General features: G+C 34.1%; 1 protein-coding gene across 1 annotated transcript in view; it reads right to left on the bottom strand.

Moving 5' to 3' along the window:
• The window catches only part of LOC141298299 (E3 ubiquitin-protein ligase UBR4-like), a 20,931-nt gene extending 8,111 nt beyond the window's left edge, over positions 1–12,820 (bottom strand). The window contains exon 1 of the mRNA XM_073828804.1: positions 12,683–12,820. Within this exon, the coding sequence (XP_073684905.1) occupies positions 12,683–12,820 (138 nt within the window). The remainder of the gene's footprint in view (positions 1–12,682) is intronic.
• Between the last annotated feature and the right edge of the window lie 2,555 nt (positions 12,821–15,375).

The following is a 15,375-nucleotide window of genomic DNA, read 5'->3' as shown; positions in this document are numbered from 1 at the left end:
AACGACATCTTTTCTCATAAAAACGACATCTTTTCTCGTAAAAACGACATCTTTTCTCGTAAAAACGACATAATTTTCTCGTTAAAACGACATCTTTTCTCGTAATAACGAGATCTTTTCTCGTAAAAACGACATAATTTTCTCGTTAAAACGACATCTTTTTCTCGTAATAACGACATATTATGTCATACGATCTGATATGATTAATAATAACAATCATTGATTATGTTATGAGATGTTATGTTATAAGCGTTTGTCCGCGCTGCCTTTACCACAGTCCTGACATAAAGGAGGATGCACGCTGCTGGAGTTAGAATACACTAGCAGCTATATATAGAAATAAACTGTTTTAATAATTTTAATGTAATGGTTTCAGTTGTAGCGGCATGTTTATTAGGATTAATCTCCAATCTGCCCTCAGACCCAGAGGATTTAAGATGATCAGATCAAAACTGTTATTTCTGAATAATCAACTCTGAGCTTGGAATATTATTTGGATGAAAGTTTGATTTCACAGAAAATTGAAATAGGGCCTACGATTATAAAGAAATAAAATAGAAATGACAAACGGTTTGATTGTATTATGATAATAATAATTTCGTTCTGTTTCAAAAATGGACAAAATGAATGAAAAAAAAAATTAAGTTTAAAAATAACTACCTTTTAGTATTTTTGTCCGTGGGTAAAAAGAGAGCTATGCTTTAATTATAAGTGGGCGGCAATGAAAAGCCATTTTTCAACTCATGCAGAATAAATACAAATACAAAAATACAAACAAATCTAGCTTAATTTCGTTTTTCTGTTTCTCAAACAAAACGAAATAATAATAATAATAATAATAATAATTATTATAATATTAATAATAATAATCTATTATTATATTAATAATAGATTAATATAATAATCTATTATTATAATAACCTATTATTATTATTACTATAATTATTATTAGGCCTATTATTATATTTTTCTTATTATGAATTCTATTTATTTATTTCTGCTCGTATTTCGATTTGCTGTTAAATCAATCAAAAATGTGATTATTCAGAATTAATAGTTTTGATTATCTTAAATAAGATTTTATAATAAAAAAATAATACGCCTAATAATAATAAGCACAATAACAATTTGAGTTATTTGAGTTATTAATATTAATAATAATATTATAATAATAAGCATAATAACAATTTGAGTAGGCTACAATTTGAGTAGCCTATTATTATTATTATTATTTCATTTTGTTTGAGAAACGGAAAAACGAAAAGCTTGATTCTTCGTATTTTTGTTCATGGGTAAAACACATGAGCTTATTGCTTGAATATTAATTTAACATGCCTGGGCTGTCTTGATACTTAGTATGATTATATACACAGTATACATTATTTATTATATATTATTAAATTTTATCTTTAGCTGAATCAAGCCACGAATCCGGTTTTTCATCTGGATTATACTGTGGAAATATGCTGCGCTGGCTCTGAGTGTAAGCACAATGGTTACAGATAATGAACTCACACGGGAAAGACTGTACATTACTACCTACCTCTTGTTGGATTTATACGAATTAAATAAACACAATTTTGTTTTCGATTCTTTTATTGAAGTAGACCTTTCAAGCTGCATAGAGAGACATAAATTGCGAGAGCGCACCCTGTATTTTTACAAAGGGAATTTGTAACGTTTTGTTGTTATTGTGGAAGTACATAAAATAAAGCAGACATTTATATTTCTTTGCTCTGTAATCACAATGTAAGGGATCGCGCTGGTACCGCCGACCCGAGAAGTGCAGTGCGCTTTATATATGAGACTTGCAAAGAAACGTTATTGTGACTAATTTGCAGAGCGGTACATCAGACGAACATTATTCTGCATGATGGGACAGACCGTAAAGACAGGCTGAGTCGAAAAGTGGCTTTTCCGGGCTGCTCACGCACAAATATTAAAGCATAAGCACTCTTTTCATGAACAAAAATCTGAATGGCTTTATTTATTTATTTTCATTTTTTAAACAGAACGAAATCATCATAATCATAACACGATCAAACCGTGTGTCATTTTTTAAATTTATTTTCTGATACTATTTAAATTTTTTGTAAAATCAAACTTTCATCCAAATAATATTCCAAGCTCAGAGTCAGAAATAACACTTTTGATCTGATCATCTTAAATCCTCTGGGTCTAAGGGCAAATTAGTATGGAGATTAATCCTAATAAACAGCTGCTACAATTGAAACCATTACATTAAAATGATTAAAACAGTGTATTTCTATATAACTCCAGCAGCGTGCATCCTCCTTTAGGTCAGGACTGTGGCGAAGGCAGCGCGGACAAACGCTTAGCTCCCTCACATAACATAATCATATCATCTATAACAGGAACATCAGATAGTTTTTATGACATATTATGTCGTTATTACGAGAAAAAGATGTCGTTTTAACGAGAAAAGATGTCGTTTTAACGAGAAAATTATGTCGTTTTTACGAGAAAAGATGTCGTTTTAACGAGAAAATTATGTCGTTTTTACGAGAAAAGATGTCGTTTTTACGAGAAAAGATCTCGTTATAACGACATAGCTGAGTGGGAAAAAAAATAAGTGTGCGGCAGCAATGCGTCACCGTACGATTGCGATTTTATTTGCGATTTTTTTTTTTTTTTGCTTTTTCAAACAAGCTACATACATACATTCTAAATGTATTCAGTGCACAAGAAGTGCATAACAAAACATTTCACCATGAAATAACATAGTATTAAGTTTAATAAACAAAACTGTAGTAAAATTGTCTTTAAAACAGACAACATAAAATAAATAAGCCATTTTACCTTTTTCCCGGTACTTTAGCCTACTTTGTGCAATAACGAATACATTCATTTCAGTGGAAAAATAAGTCCATAACTCTCTATTTTAACATTTTGAGGGTTCTAAAATTTTTTTTTTTTTTTTAGAAATTCTTATGTGTTTTAATTTTTCTGATAATGAAAAATCTTAAACATTTATTTATTTTTAATCAAATGAAAAATAAACCCTTTAAATTTTTGTCAAACAGAAATTTACTGTTAAAATCAATGCGTGGAAGAAAAATTATATTCAGTTTAAAACGTTTAAATTATAATTAAGTGGTTAATCTTGTTGTAATATATTTTTTATCATATATATTGTTTTATGTAAATTATTTAAATAGGAATATATAAACACCTACATCATACTGTACAAAAGTAATACAGGACTAATACTGTTCTGTTACATGTTAAACCGTACTTTTATTTTGATAGGTTGTAGTGAAGTTTCTGTGTGTATATGATGCTAGTTTTCTCAAATGAAACGGTAAAAGTGAAACTCACAGCAGCGATTTGGCGATTGAGTTTATCTGTTCATGTGAGATGCAAATGGCAAAAATTAGCGGGAGCATCACGTGTGCTTCAGTCTGCATGTAGTAAAGAAATAAAACGCGTCTCCACCATTCATACATACAGAAGCAAACGGAACATGCAGGATTCATATTAAAACGGTCTTTTTGCATTTCAGTTTTCACAGACACTAGTCCAGATTGCGATTTGAATTAAGTGACAGACCAACTTTTGATTTATTAATCCAAAAATCGACGAATTACGTGGCATTCCGCGCTATAGTAAATTAGGTTTTTATGAATGGAGTCCGCGATCCAGTCCGTGTTTTCTTGGAGGAGACATTGTAATCACGCGACCATGAAAAGACAGAAATGACATGCCTTAGTGTAAATAAGATAAATAACATAAGGCAATTTAGCATGTTTAATAAAAGAACTATGTATAGACCTGTTCTATAGGAAAGATAACCTTAAATGACTACTATTGTGATGTGGAGCTATATCGAAAATAAAATGAACTTGACGTTCAAGGGGGGCGGGGGTGCCGTTGGGGGGATAGATAAAATCGCAGCCTTGTGCGGTTTAGAAATCGCATGTGCTTAAATCGCGATTTTTTTGCGATTGCGATTAATTGCACAGCCCTACTGGCAGCCCCACAAAATACCCTAGCAACTGCATAGCAACCATTCAGAACTCTGCAGCAAATGCACAGATATGCCTTAACACCTGGCAACCACACAAAACACCCTAGCAACTGTTTAGAATAAAGCACCTGGCAACCACAAAAAAACAAACATCCTAGCAACTGTATAACAACCACTCAGAACACTGAAGTAAATGCATATATTACAACCGTTCAGAACTCTATAGCAAATGCAAAGATATTCCTTAACACCTGGCAGCCACACAAAACACCCTAGCAACTGCATAGCAACCATTCAGAACTTTATAGCAAAAGCATAGATGTCTTACCACCTAGCAACCACACAAACCACCTTAACAACTGTTCAGAACTTTATAGCAAATGCATAGATATGTCTTACCACGTGGCAACCACACAAAACACCTTAGCAACTGCATAGCAACCGTTTAGAACTCTATTACAAATGCACAGATATGCCTTATTACTTGGCAACCCCACAAAGCACCCCAACAACCACTCAGAACCATTAAAAAAGGAGCCATTAGTGTGTGTATGCAAGAAATACAATTCAAGTGATATGCCTTAGAAACAACTTAGCAACTGCAAAGCAACCATTCAAAACTCTATAACCAATGCATAGTTATGTCTTACACCTTGGCAACCCCACAAAACACCTTAGCAACTGCAAAGCAACCATTCAAAACTCTATAACCAATGCATAGTTATGTCTTACACATTGGCAACCCCACAAAACACCTTAGCAACTGCAAACAAACCATTCAAAACTCTATAACCAATGCATAGTTATGTCTTACACATTGGCAACCCCACAAAACACCTTAGCAACTGCAAACAAACCATTCAAAACTCTATAACCAATGCATAGTTATGTCTTACACATTGGCAACCCCACAAAACACCTTAGCAACTGCAAACAAACCATTCAAAACTCTATAACCAATGCATAGTTATGTCTTACACCTTGGCAACCCCACAAAACACCTTAGCAACTGCAAAGCAACCATTCAAAACTCTATAACCAATGCATAGTTATGTCTTACACATTGGCAACCCCACAAAACACCTTAGCAACTGCAAACAAACCATTCAAAACTCTATAACCAATGCATAGTTATGTCTTACACCTTGGCAACCCCACAAACACCTTAGCAACTGCAAAGCAACCATTCAAAACTCTATAACCAATGCATAGTTATGTCTTACACCTTGGCAACCCCACAAAACACCTTAGCAACTGCAAACAAACCATTCAAAACTCTATAACCAATGCATAGTTATGTCTTACACCTTGGCAACCCCACAAAACACCTTAGCAACTGCAAACAAACCATTCAAAACTCTATAACCAATGCATAGTTATGTCTTACACCTTGGCAACCCCACAAAACACCTTAGCAACTGCAAAGCAACCATTCAAAACTCTATAACCAATGCATAGTTATGTCTTACCACCTTGCAACCACATAAAACATCCTAGCAACTGCATAGCAACCCTTAAGAACGCTATAGCAAATGCATAGATATGTCTTACACCTTGGCAACCCCACAAAACACCTTAGCAACTGAATAGTAACCATTCAGAATTCTATAGCAAATGCATAGCTATGTTTTACCACCTGGCAACCACACAAAACACCTTAGCAACTGCATAGCAACAGTTCAAAACTCTATAGCAAATGGATAGTTATGTCTTACCACCTGGCAACCACACAAAACACTTTAGCAACTGCATAGCAACCGTTCAAAATTCTATAGCAAATGGATAGTCATGTCTTACCACCTGGCAACCACAGAAAACACCTTAGCAACTGCATAGCAACTGTTCAAAACTCTATAGCAAATGGATAGTTATGTCTTACCACCTGGCAACCACACAAAACACCTTAGCAACTGCATAGAAACCATTCAAAACTCTATAGCAAATGAATAGTTATGTCTTACCACCTGGCAACCACACAAAACACCTTAGCAACTGCATAGCAACTGTTCATAACTCTATAGCAAATGATTAGTTATGTCTTACCACCTGGCAACCACACAAAACACCTTAGCAACTGCATAGCAACTGTTCAAAACTCTATAGCAAATGGATAGTTATGTCTTACCACCTGGCAACCACACAAAACACCTTAGCAACTGCATAGAAACCATTCAAAACTCTATAGCAAATGGATAGTTATGTCTTACCACCTGGCAACCACACAAAACACCTTAGCAACTGCATAGCAACTGTTCATAACTCTATAGCAAATGGATAGTTATGTCTTACCACCTGGCAACCACACAAAACACTTTAGCAACCGCATAGCAACCGTTCAAAATTCTATAGCAAATGGATAGTCATGTCTTACCACCTGGCAACCACAGAAAACACCTTAGCAACTGCATAGCAACCGTTCAAAATTCTATAGCAAATGGATAGTCATGTCTTACCACCTGGCAACCACAGAAAACACCTTAGCAACTGCAAAGCAACCATTCAAAACTCTATAACCAATGCATAGTTATGTCTTACACCTTGGCAACCCCACAAAACACCTTAGCAACTGCAAACAAACCATTCAAAACTCCATAACCAATGCATAGTTATGTCTTACACCTTGGCAACCCCACAAAACACCCAACAACTGCATAGCAACCCTTAAGAACGCTATAGCAAATGCATAGATATGTCTTACACCTTGGCAACCCCACACAACACCTTAGCAACTGAATAGTAACCATTCAGAACTCTATAGCAAATGCATAGCTATGTTTTACCACCTGGCAACCACACAAAACACCTTAGCAACTGCATAGCAACAGTTCAAAACTCTATAGCAAATGGATAGTTATGTCTTACCACCTGGCAACCACACAAAACACCTTAGCAACCGCATAGCAACCGTTCAAAATTCTATAGCAAATGGATAGTCATGTCTTACCACCTGGCAACCACAGAAAACACCTTAGCAACTGCATAGCAACCGTTCAAAACTCTATAGCAAATGGATAGTTATGTCTTACCACCTGGCAACCACACAAAACACCTTGGCAACTGCATAGCAACTGTTCATAACTCTATAGCAAGTGAATAGTTATGTCTTACCACCTGGCAACCACACAAAACACCTTAGCAACTGCATAGCAACTGTTCATAACTCTATAGCAAATGAATAGTTACGTCTTACCACCTGGCAACCACACAAAACACTTTAGCAACTGCATAGCAACCATTCAGAACTCTATAGCAAATGCACAGATATGCCTTACAACTTGGCAACCCCACAAAGCACCCCAGCAACTGCTCAGAACCATTAAGAAAGGAGTCATTAGTATGTGAATGCATGAAAGAAAATACTTTTCCAAAAATTTGAAGTAAATTCAATCTGTAGCTCAAACAAGTGTGCGCATTAATCTTTGAGCACATTCCAAAATGATGCTTACAAACAGTTTGTCAGAGGAAATGCATATCATAATCTGATGAAAGCCCAGATTTACAGCACAAAGTGAGAGGCTGGAGATGATCAGAGTCCCACAGAAGTCTGATTAAATCCGGATCAGGAAGACAGAAGGTTTGAAGCTACAAATGTGAACACAACACTCATTCATCAGTCCAGGACTAGACGCTTTAGAGCCAAATCTGTCCAAACTAAAACTGGTAAGGACGAGTGTCTCCATGCGAGTCCTACAAGACTTCTCTGGTGTTAACTGAGCATGTGTGAGCCTAGGAAGTCTAAGACTGGACTGGAGATGACTGGGAATCATGGGAAGCGGTCTGGGCAAGAACGCTTCTGTATATGGGATGAACGCAGCAGCTGGGAATTTTGGGGAGGGGTTGGACTGGAGTCAGAGCGGCTGACAGGAAGATCCTGCCAGTCAGTCAGGATGGGATGAGGAGCCAATGTAACTGACAACTAGATTAGCAATCACAATTTTGATTTTATTTTCATAATTATGAGTTTATTTGTAGTTAATTGCACATTAACATCTTGCAGTTCTGAGATTTTGTATCTTTTGATTCTAGATTGCAAAATCTAAACTCAGAAGACAGATATAAACTCAGAATAAAAATTCAAAATTACCTTATTTTTTATTCCATGGTTGAAATTAAAAAACATAAGTCAGAATTATGAGTCAAAGACGTTAAGATGTCCACATCAAAAGAAATGTGCAAAAGTGCATAAAAAGCACATTAAATGTAAGTAAAGGGTCTACTTTTAAGGTTTCATGTTTTTCAAGAATAAAAAAGTCAACATTTGGTTGAAATAATGCTACATTGTTATTTAGTGTAACAATATTTATGTAAAAATTCAAACACCATGCTTATTCTGACTTGTACATATTTAAATATATAAAAGAATAAGGGAGCATATTACATTTTATTGTGTTTTAAATGAGTAAAACAATTACTGACAAATGGGAAAAACCTAGGATAGTGGCAAATTATAAAAATGTAATATTACAACTAATTAGTATTTGGGGTGAAAGTAATTCATTTTTTAATATGTCATAACTTGATTTTTGTTGTAAATATGTCTGACAAGATTGCATTTATAGCATTTTACATTTATTAAAAAAAAAAACAATTTAAAGCAGTATTACACGTACTGTTTTTTATGCTTAAACCCTTTTTCATCCTTGACTCATTTATATTTACTAGTAAAAAAAGGTGCTTTTTATCTCACAATTCTGCCTTTTTTTCACAATTCTAAGAAAAACAGTCGGAATTGTGAGATAAAAAGTACCTTTTTTACTTTTTATTCCAAGCAAGAAATGGGTTTCAAACTAACTTTACAGAAAATAAAATAAATCAAACAAAACACTGTCAAAGTATCAAATACGGTGAAGTTTTAACATAAAAAAATCAATGGTGCATGACGTTATTAATATCCAACCTGTGCCAAAATGATCACTGGCTGAACCACTTTCATGGTGCTTTTAAAGTGCAAATCTATATGATTAATATAGAATCATACATATGATATAATTAGTAGTATATAATTTAATCAGTAAAATTATTGTTGTCATCATTAATCATATTTTCATCATATAATCATGAAATAGTCATGACAGGGCTGGTCTCTGCTGTAGCTCAAACCTGTCTGAGAGCACAACTGAGAGAGACTTGCGTTGTTTTTGAGAGGCAGTTTGTGTTATTTTCAGTTTGATGGTTATTTTTGATATATTCCACAGAGCTCAAGGAGTCTTCTCAGAATGACTTTGTGTGAGTGGACGTCTCATCATAAGTGCATCAGATGAAATAGAAAGGGTTCTCCACAGAAAAATAAAGTAATCACGTTGAAATTGATTTTGGGTGTGTTATCATGTGTGCTTGTGTGTATATGACAAGACAGCCTTGTTCCGAGATAATACGTTTAGAATTGAGTTCGAGTGTGTGAAAACGTGTGTGTGTTCGGAGCCACAGGTGCATCTTATTTTTTAAAACCGCAGGTGGACGAATCTGAGGTTCTGCTCGCAGTGAGACTGGAAAACAAGCAATTACAGCAGCTTTCCGATAGAATTAAAGATGCTCTGTTCTCATGAGGACCTTCCAGTGCATTAGAATCGAGCTGAGTCAGACTGAGCTGCCCTTATTGGGCCAGTTAGAGTCTTGTTACGCAATATGGGAAATACAAACGTAATAGTAATGATTCCAGCCAAGCAACACAGCCCGACTTTGTTCAGTGCCGGATAAAGCCGTAATTCATACAAAAATGAAGGTTTTGTCATCATTTAAATCACCCTCATGATATTCCCAACCGGTATGCCCTTACCAAAAAGAAGTATACTGTGTTCTTTTTGGTGTTTCATTAAGTGTTTTTCAGACTAGTGGAAAGAAAACACCCAAAAGACACTGTTAAGTCTTTCTTTTATAGCATTTTATCTATTTGTCAATAGATTTCAATTACAATCCATATTTTTATAGGCCAAGAGTCAGTTTTCTCCTACACTGAGCCATAAATCTCCACTTCAACAGCACTTACCTTTCTATCTCCTGAAGGTTTTTACAGAGGGATTTGTTCAGAATTAGCTTGATTTTATACAACATTTCATTCCTCAAAAAATGGAAAAAAAATATATAGTGTTTCCTGTCTGTTCTAAGTGTTTTCTGAATTATGGAGTGACAAAATGACCCTAATATGCCAAAAAAACAATTAAACAATTCTGAAACTGATTTCATCCAGTGTTTAGATATGTATGCAAATTAGCACATATTCATTAAACAGTGCCTCATTTGCATATTTAAACCTAACATTTTAGAAAACTTAAAATACAAAAAATGTTTGCAATTATCAATGTAATCAAATAACTGGGTAAGTAAGGTCATAACTATTAATTAATTTTTTTTTTTACTCTATTCACCTGCAGTGTCTCGCTTTAAGTGTACTATTTCAATACTCATTGGGACTAAATTGGCCCACTTTCTAGTATATAAAAGTATACTTTTATGTATAACAGTAGTAAAGTTTGAGTAGACAACTGGTTTACATCTATGTTTTCAGTTTGTACTGCAAGTATACTAAAAGTGAACTTATAGATATACTGATAGTTTACTAATTAAATACTTTTTACACATTTTTAGAGCACTTTGAAGTATAGTCTCAGTAAACTACTAGTTTAGTAGTTTTATACTGCAAGTATACTCATAAGTTTTCTTTAAGTGAACTTTAGATCATACTACTATGTCCCTATTTAGGTATTAATGTGTATATATTTTGTGATATGAATATCTGAACAAAACATTAAAAGAAAGAACAGGGGATCTGTTTGTGAACAAAAACATTTGATTCTAGCTTCATGCATTCTTTTTTATAAACACTTGAATGTGGGTAAGTTTAGTAAATAAACAATAAATAAACAACATTTTGATCAAAAAGCTAAAAAAGGCTATTGATGATAATCCAAACGTAGATGGAGTTGATCAACAGCCCAAAGCTTGACAGTCATTATTTCCTCTTCATGGGTGGACATTTTATTCCATAACGTTCCACAGTTTTCCATATCTATGGTTTTGATGCTGTTTTCTGTCTGACGATTGTGTTAGATTACATGTGGAAGCATCTGTTGTTTCGGTTTCTTCTTCACTTGTGTTTTGGAAATTCTATTCAGAAGATGTGCAATAGCGCCCCTAGCGGATAACAACTAACTTTTTCTAAGTATAAGTCAAAAACTCACTTAATTTTGACTTGTTTTTTGTTTTGTTTTTTAAACAAGAAAATAATTTTTACTCGTCTAGACAATTCTTCTTGATTTAGGAATTTTTAGATATTTTGGCTGGAAACAAGACAAAAATATCTAAGAAAAAAAAAAGCATTTTTTTGCAGTGAATGATTTTGCTTCTCATTTTTTAATTTAAGAATGTTTAGATATTTGCATTGCAATGTATGACGAAAAAAAACTGAGGAAAACACTTTATAACTAATGGATTTGAGAAAGTCATCAGAAATGCATTTTGAGAAATCTGTGAACACACTCTTTTTAATGGTTTCGTTCTCTCGTAAAAATTATTTTCTTGTTTTCAGAAAAAAAAAAACAAGTAATAATTAAGTTTTTGCTTAGAATAAACAAAATAATCTGCCAATGGGCTAAGAAAAAAAATATTTCAAACAGAAAACAAGAGTAATTTGCTTATCCCATTGGCAGATTATTCTAAACTCACTTGTTTCACTCGTCTAGAAAATCCTTGAATTAAGAATATGTAGATATTTGGGCAAAAAATCTAATTAAGACAAACTGTTTTTGCATTGTAGGATCCCATGAGATCTCATGTGGAAGCATCTGTTGTTTCGGTTTCTTCTTCACTTGTGTTTTGTAAATTCTGTTCAGAAGATGTGTAATAGCGCCCCTAGCGGATAACAACTTAACGTATAAATCAAGCATATATATTTAAGTATACTTAAATGTCATTTTAAGTATATTTCTGAGAAGTATAATCTTGTTTTCTTAGTTTGTAATCTTAGTTTGAAATAAGATTGTTTTTCTGACCCCATTGGCAGATTTTTTTTGCTTAAAACAAGCAAAATAATCTGCCAATGGGGTGAGAAAAAAAACTTGTTTCAAGTAAAAACACACGTAATTTTGACTTGTTTTTTTTCTGAAAAGAAGACAAGAATCTTTACTCGTCTAGAAAATCCTTCTTGATTTAAGAATCTTAAGATATTTTGGCTGGAAACAAAACAACAATCTAAGCAAGGAAAGCTTTTTTTTGCAGTGTAGGATCCTAGCAGCCAGCAACTTTGAAAAAAACAGGTCTAAATGTATATTTCTGAGAAGTAGACTGTTTACTGTTTTAGTTTAAAAGAATTAGTCTAATAGCACACTTGATTTCTTTTTTATGAGGGTGACTTGCTTTCTTCCAAAAGAAAATATCATGTAAATAGTATGAAAAAGAGCAGCTTGGACATTCCACTGAACATCTTGTTTTGAGTTCCACAGCTGACAGGGTTTGTCTAGTGATATTAGGGAGAGAAAACAAAGCCAGCGTTTTCATTTTTACACAAACTATCGCTTTAAGCTCAGGTTTTATTGTGTTGCGTCACACCTCAGTCTCCATTCTTCCTTTCCATTCTGTTCTGGAAAGCTCTAATTAGGTTTCCATGTCTTCAGCATCTCTCCGTTCAGCCACACACAACACAATACCTCTACAACATTATATAATCTACAATCTGCACTCCTCCGGTTCCATTCACACCTCCTCATCTCTGCGGTTTCTCCGCGGGTCTCTGTGCGGATGAGAACGTGACGTGAGCTCTGGGGGTTTGAGCCGCTTTGATCTCCTCCACCGCCGGAGCTCAGCCAATCCGCAGCCAGCATTCTCCTCCATCTCCATCGTTCCACTTCTCACCCCGAATCCCTTACCTTGCCATTATCCTCACACCTTTTTTTTCCTTTCATCCTTCTTTTCTTATCTTCCTTCCTCCCTTTTATTCATTCGTCGTTACATCATTTGGGTTGTGAGTATTTCTCGCTCTTCTTTTCACTGAGATCATCTCTTACCTCAGTGCATTATTTATATCGTTGCCCTTTCATCTTTCTTTTTCAGACTTGGTTTTTTCCTCCTACACATCTCTTCCTTCGGATGAGATTTGTTTTCTGAGCAATGTTTGAGTTGCAATTATTAAGCGACGACTTCATGTACTGATACGGATGATCTCTGTACACTGCAAAAATGACACTCTTACTTAGTATTTTTGTCTTGTTTTCCTGTACAAATATCTAATCGAGAGAAACGGTTAATCTGCAAATGAAAATCTGCTGAAAACTGACTCCCCCTCAGGTCATCCAAGATTAAGATGAGTTTGTTTGTTCATCAGATTTCACTACTTGCTAACCAATGGATCCTCTGCAGTGAATGGGTGCCGTCAGAATGACCTTAAAAAACACAAGTAATCCACAGCACTCCAGTCCATCAGTTAACAACTTGAGAAGACAAAAATGAAACAAATCCATCACTAAGACGTTTTTATCTAAAATACGAGTCCATAATCCATGCATAATGCTTCCTCCAGTGAAAAAGTCCATCTCCTGTTGTCTCTCACATCAAAATCCAGCCACATATTTGTTTAGAGCTGTTTTGGCTTGTAAATGATTTCTCTCCTGATTCAGACCAGACCACTTTTTAACCGGAGGAAGCGTTATTATAGATCATGGACTTGTATTTTAGTTGAAAAAATGTCTTAATGATGGATTTGTTTCAGCTATTGTCTTCTCCAGATGTTAACTGATGGACTGGAGTGGTTATTGTGGATTATTGTGTTGTTTTTATCAGCTGTTTGGACTCTCATTCTGACGGCACCCATTCACATCCATTGTTGAGACAGTGATGGAATGACACATTTCTACAAATCTGATGAACAAACAAACACATCCTAATCTTGAATGGCCTGAGGGTGGGCACATTTACAGCTATTTTTTTATTTTTGGATAAACTATTCCTTTAGTTTAAATACAAGCCAAAACAGTCCAAAATGGCTCTAAACAAAAATGTGGCTGGATTTTGACGAGAGAGACAACAGGAGATGGACTTTTTCACTGGAGGAAGCATTATTAGAGATTATGGACTTGTATTTTAGTTAAAAAATGTCTTAATGATGGATGTGTTTCAGCTTTTGTCATCTCAAGAAGTTAATTGATTGACTGGAGTAGAGTGGATTATTGTGATGTTTTTATCAGCTGTTTGGACTCACTTGACGGCACCCATTCAGAGACTATTTATTTCATACATATTGAAAAGTGTCTCAAAATGAACCAAGTTGATGCTTAAAGTAAAATACCTGCCAGTGGAGTAAGAATTTTTTTTTCTTATTAAACAGTGCAAAAAAAAGTTGCTTTTTGTGATGATTTTTATTTTGTTTCCAGGCAAAATATCAAACAATTCTTAAATTAAGGATTTTATAGACGAGTAAAAAATTGTCTCCAAAATTAAGACAAGCAAAACAATTTGCCAAGGTTGTTAGAAAAATAATCTTGTTTTCTTAGTTTGTAATCTTAGTTTGAAATAAGATTGTTTTTCTGACCCCATTGGCAGATTTTTTTTGCTTGTTCTAAGCAAAAACTCACTTCATTTTGACTTTTTTTTTTTTTTTTTTTTGTTAAACAAGAAAATAATTTTTACTCATCTAGAAAATCCTTATTTAATTAAGATTTTTTTAGATATTTTGGCTGGAAACAAGACAAAAACAATCTAAGTAAGAAAAGCTTTTTTTTTTGCAGTGTATCATTTTGCTTCTCCTTTTTAATTTAAGAATGTTTATATATTTGTACTGCAATTCAGGACAAAAAAAAACAAAAACAAAAAAAAAAACAATATGAATGGATTTGATATAATGGATTTGAGAAAGTCATATGATCATAAAAGCATTTTGAGAAATCTGTGAACATGCTCTTATTTTTATATTTTATTATACTCGATTCACTGCAAAAAAATGCTTTTCTTACTAAGATTGCTAAGATTTTTTGTCTTGTTTTCAGCCAAAATATCTACAAATTCTAAATGAAGAAGAATTTTCTAGACAAGTTAAATTTATTGTCTTGTTTTCAGAAAAAATTGAGTTTTTGCTTAAAACAAGCAAAATAATCTGCCAATGGGGTGAGAAAAAAAAAAAAACTTGTTTCAAGTAAAAACACACGTAATTTTGACTTGTTTTTTTCTGAAAAGAAGACAAGAATCTTTACTCGTCTAGAAAATCCTTCTTGAAACCAGATATTTTGGCTGGAAACAAAGCAACAATCTAAGCAAGGAAAGCTTTTTTTTTTGCAGTGTAGGATCCCAGCAGCCAGCAACTTTTGAAAAAACAGGTCTAAATGTAAACTGAATGTGAGCTGATAAACGTAGCTCGGAAATCCAGCAAAGCTGAAAGCAAATGAAAAGATAAAATAGCATAC

Source organism: Garra rufa, chromosome 22, assembly GCF_049309525.1.
Source record: "Garra rufa chromosome 22, GarRuf1.0, whole genome shotgun sequence".
In the NCBI taxonomy this organism is placed as follows: domain Eukaryota; kingdom Metazoa; phylum Chordata; class Actinopteri; order Cypriniformes; family Cyprinidae; genus Garra; species Garra rufa.
This window is presented reverse-complemented; position numbering and strand designations above follow the sequence as displayed.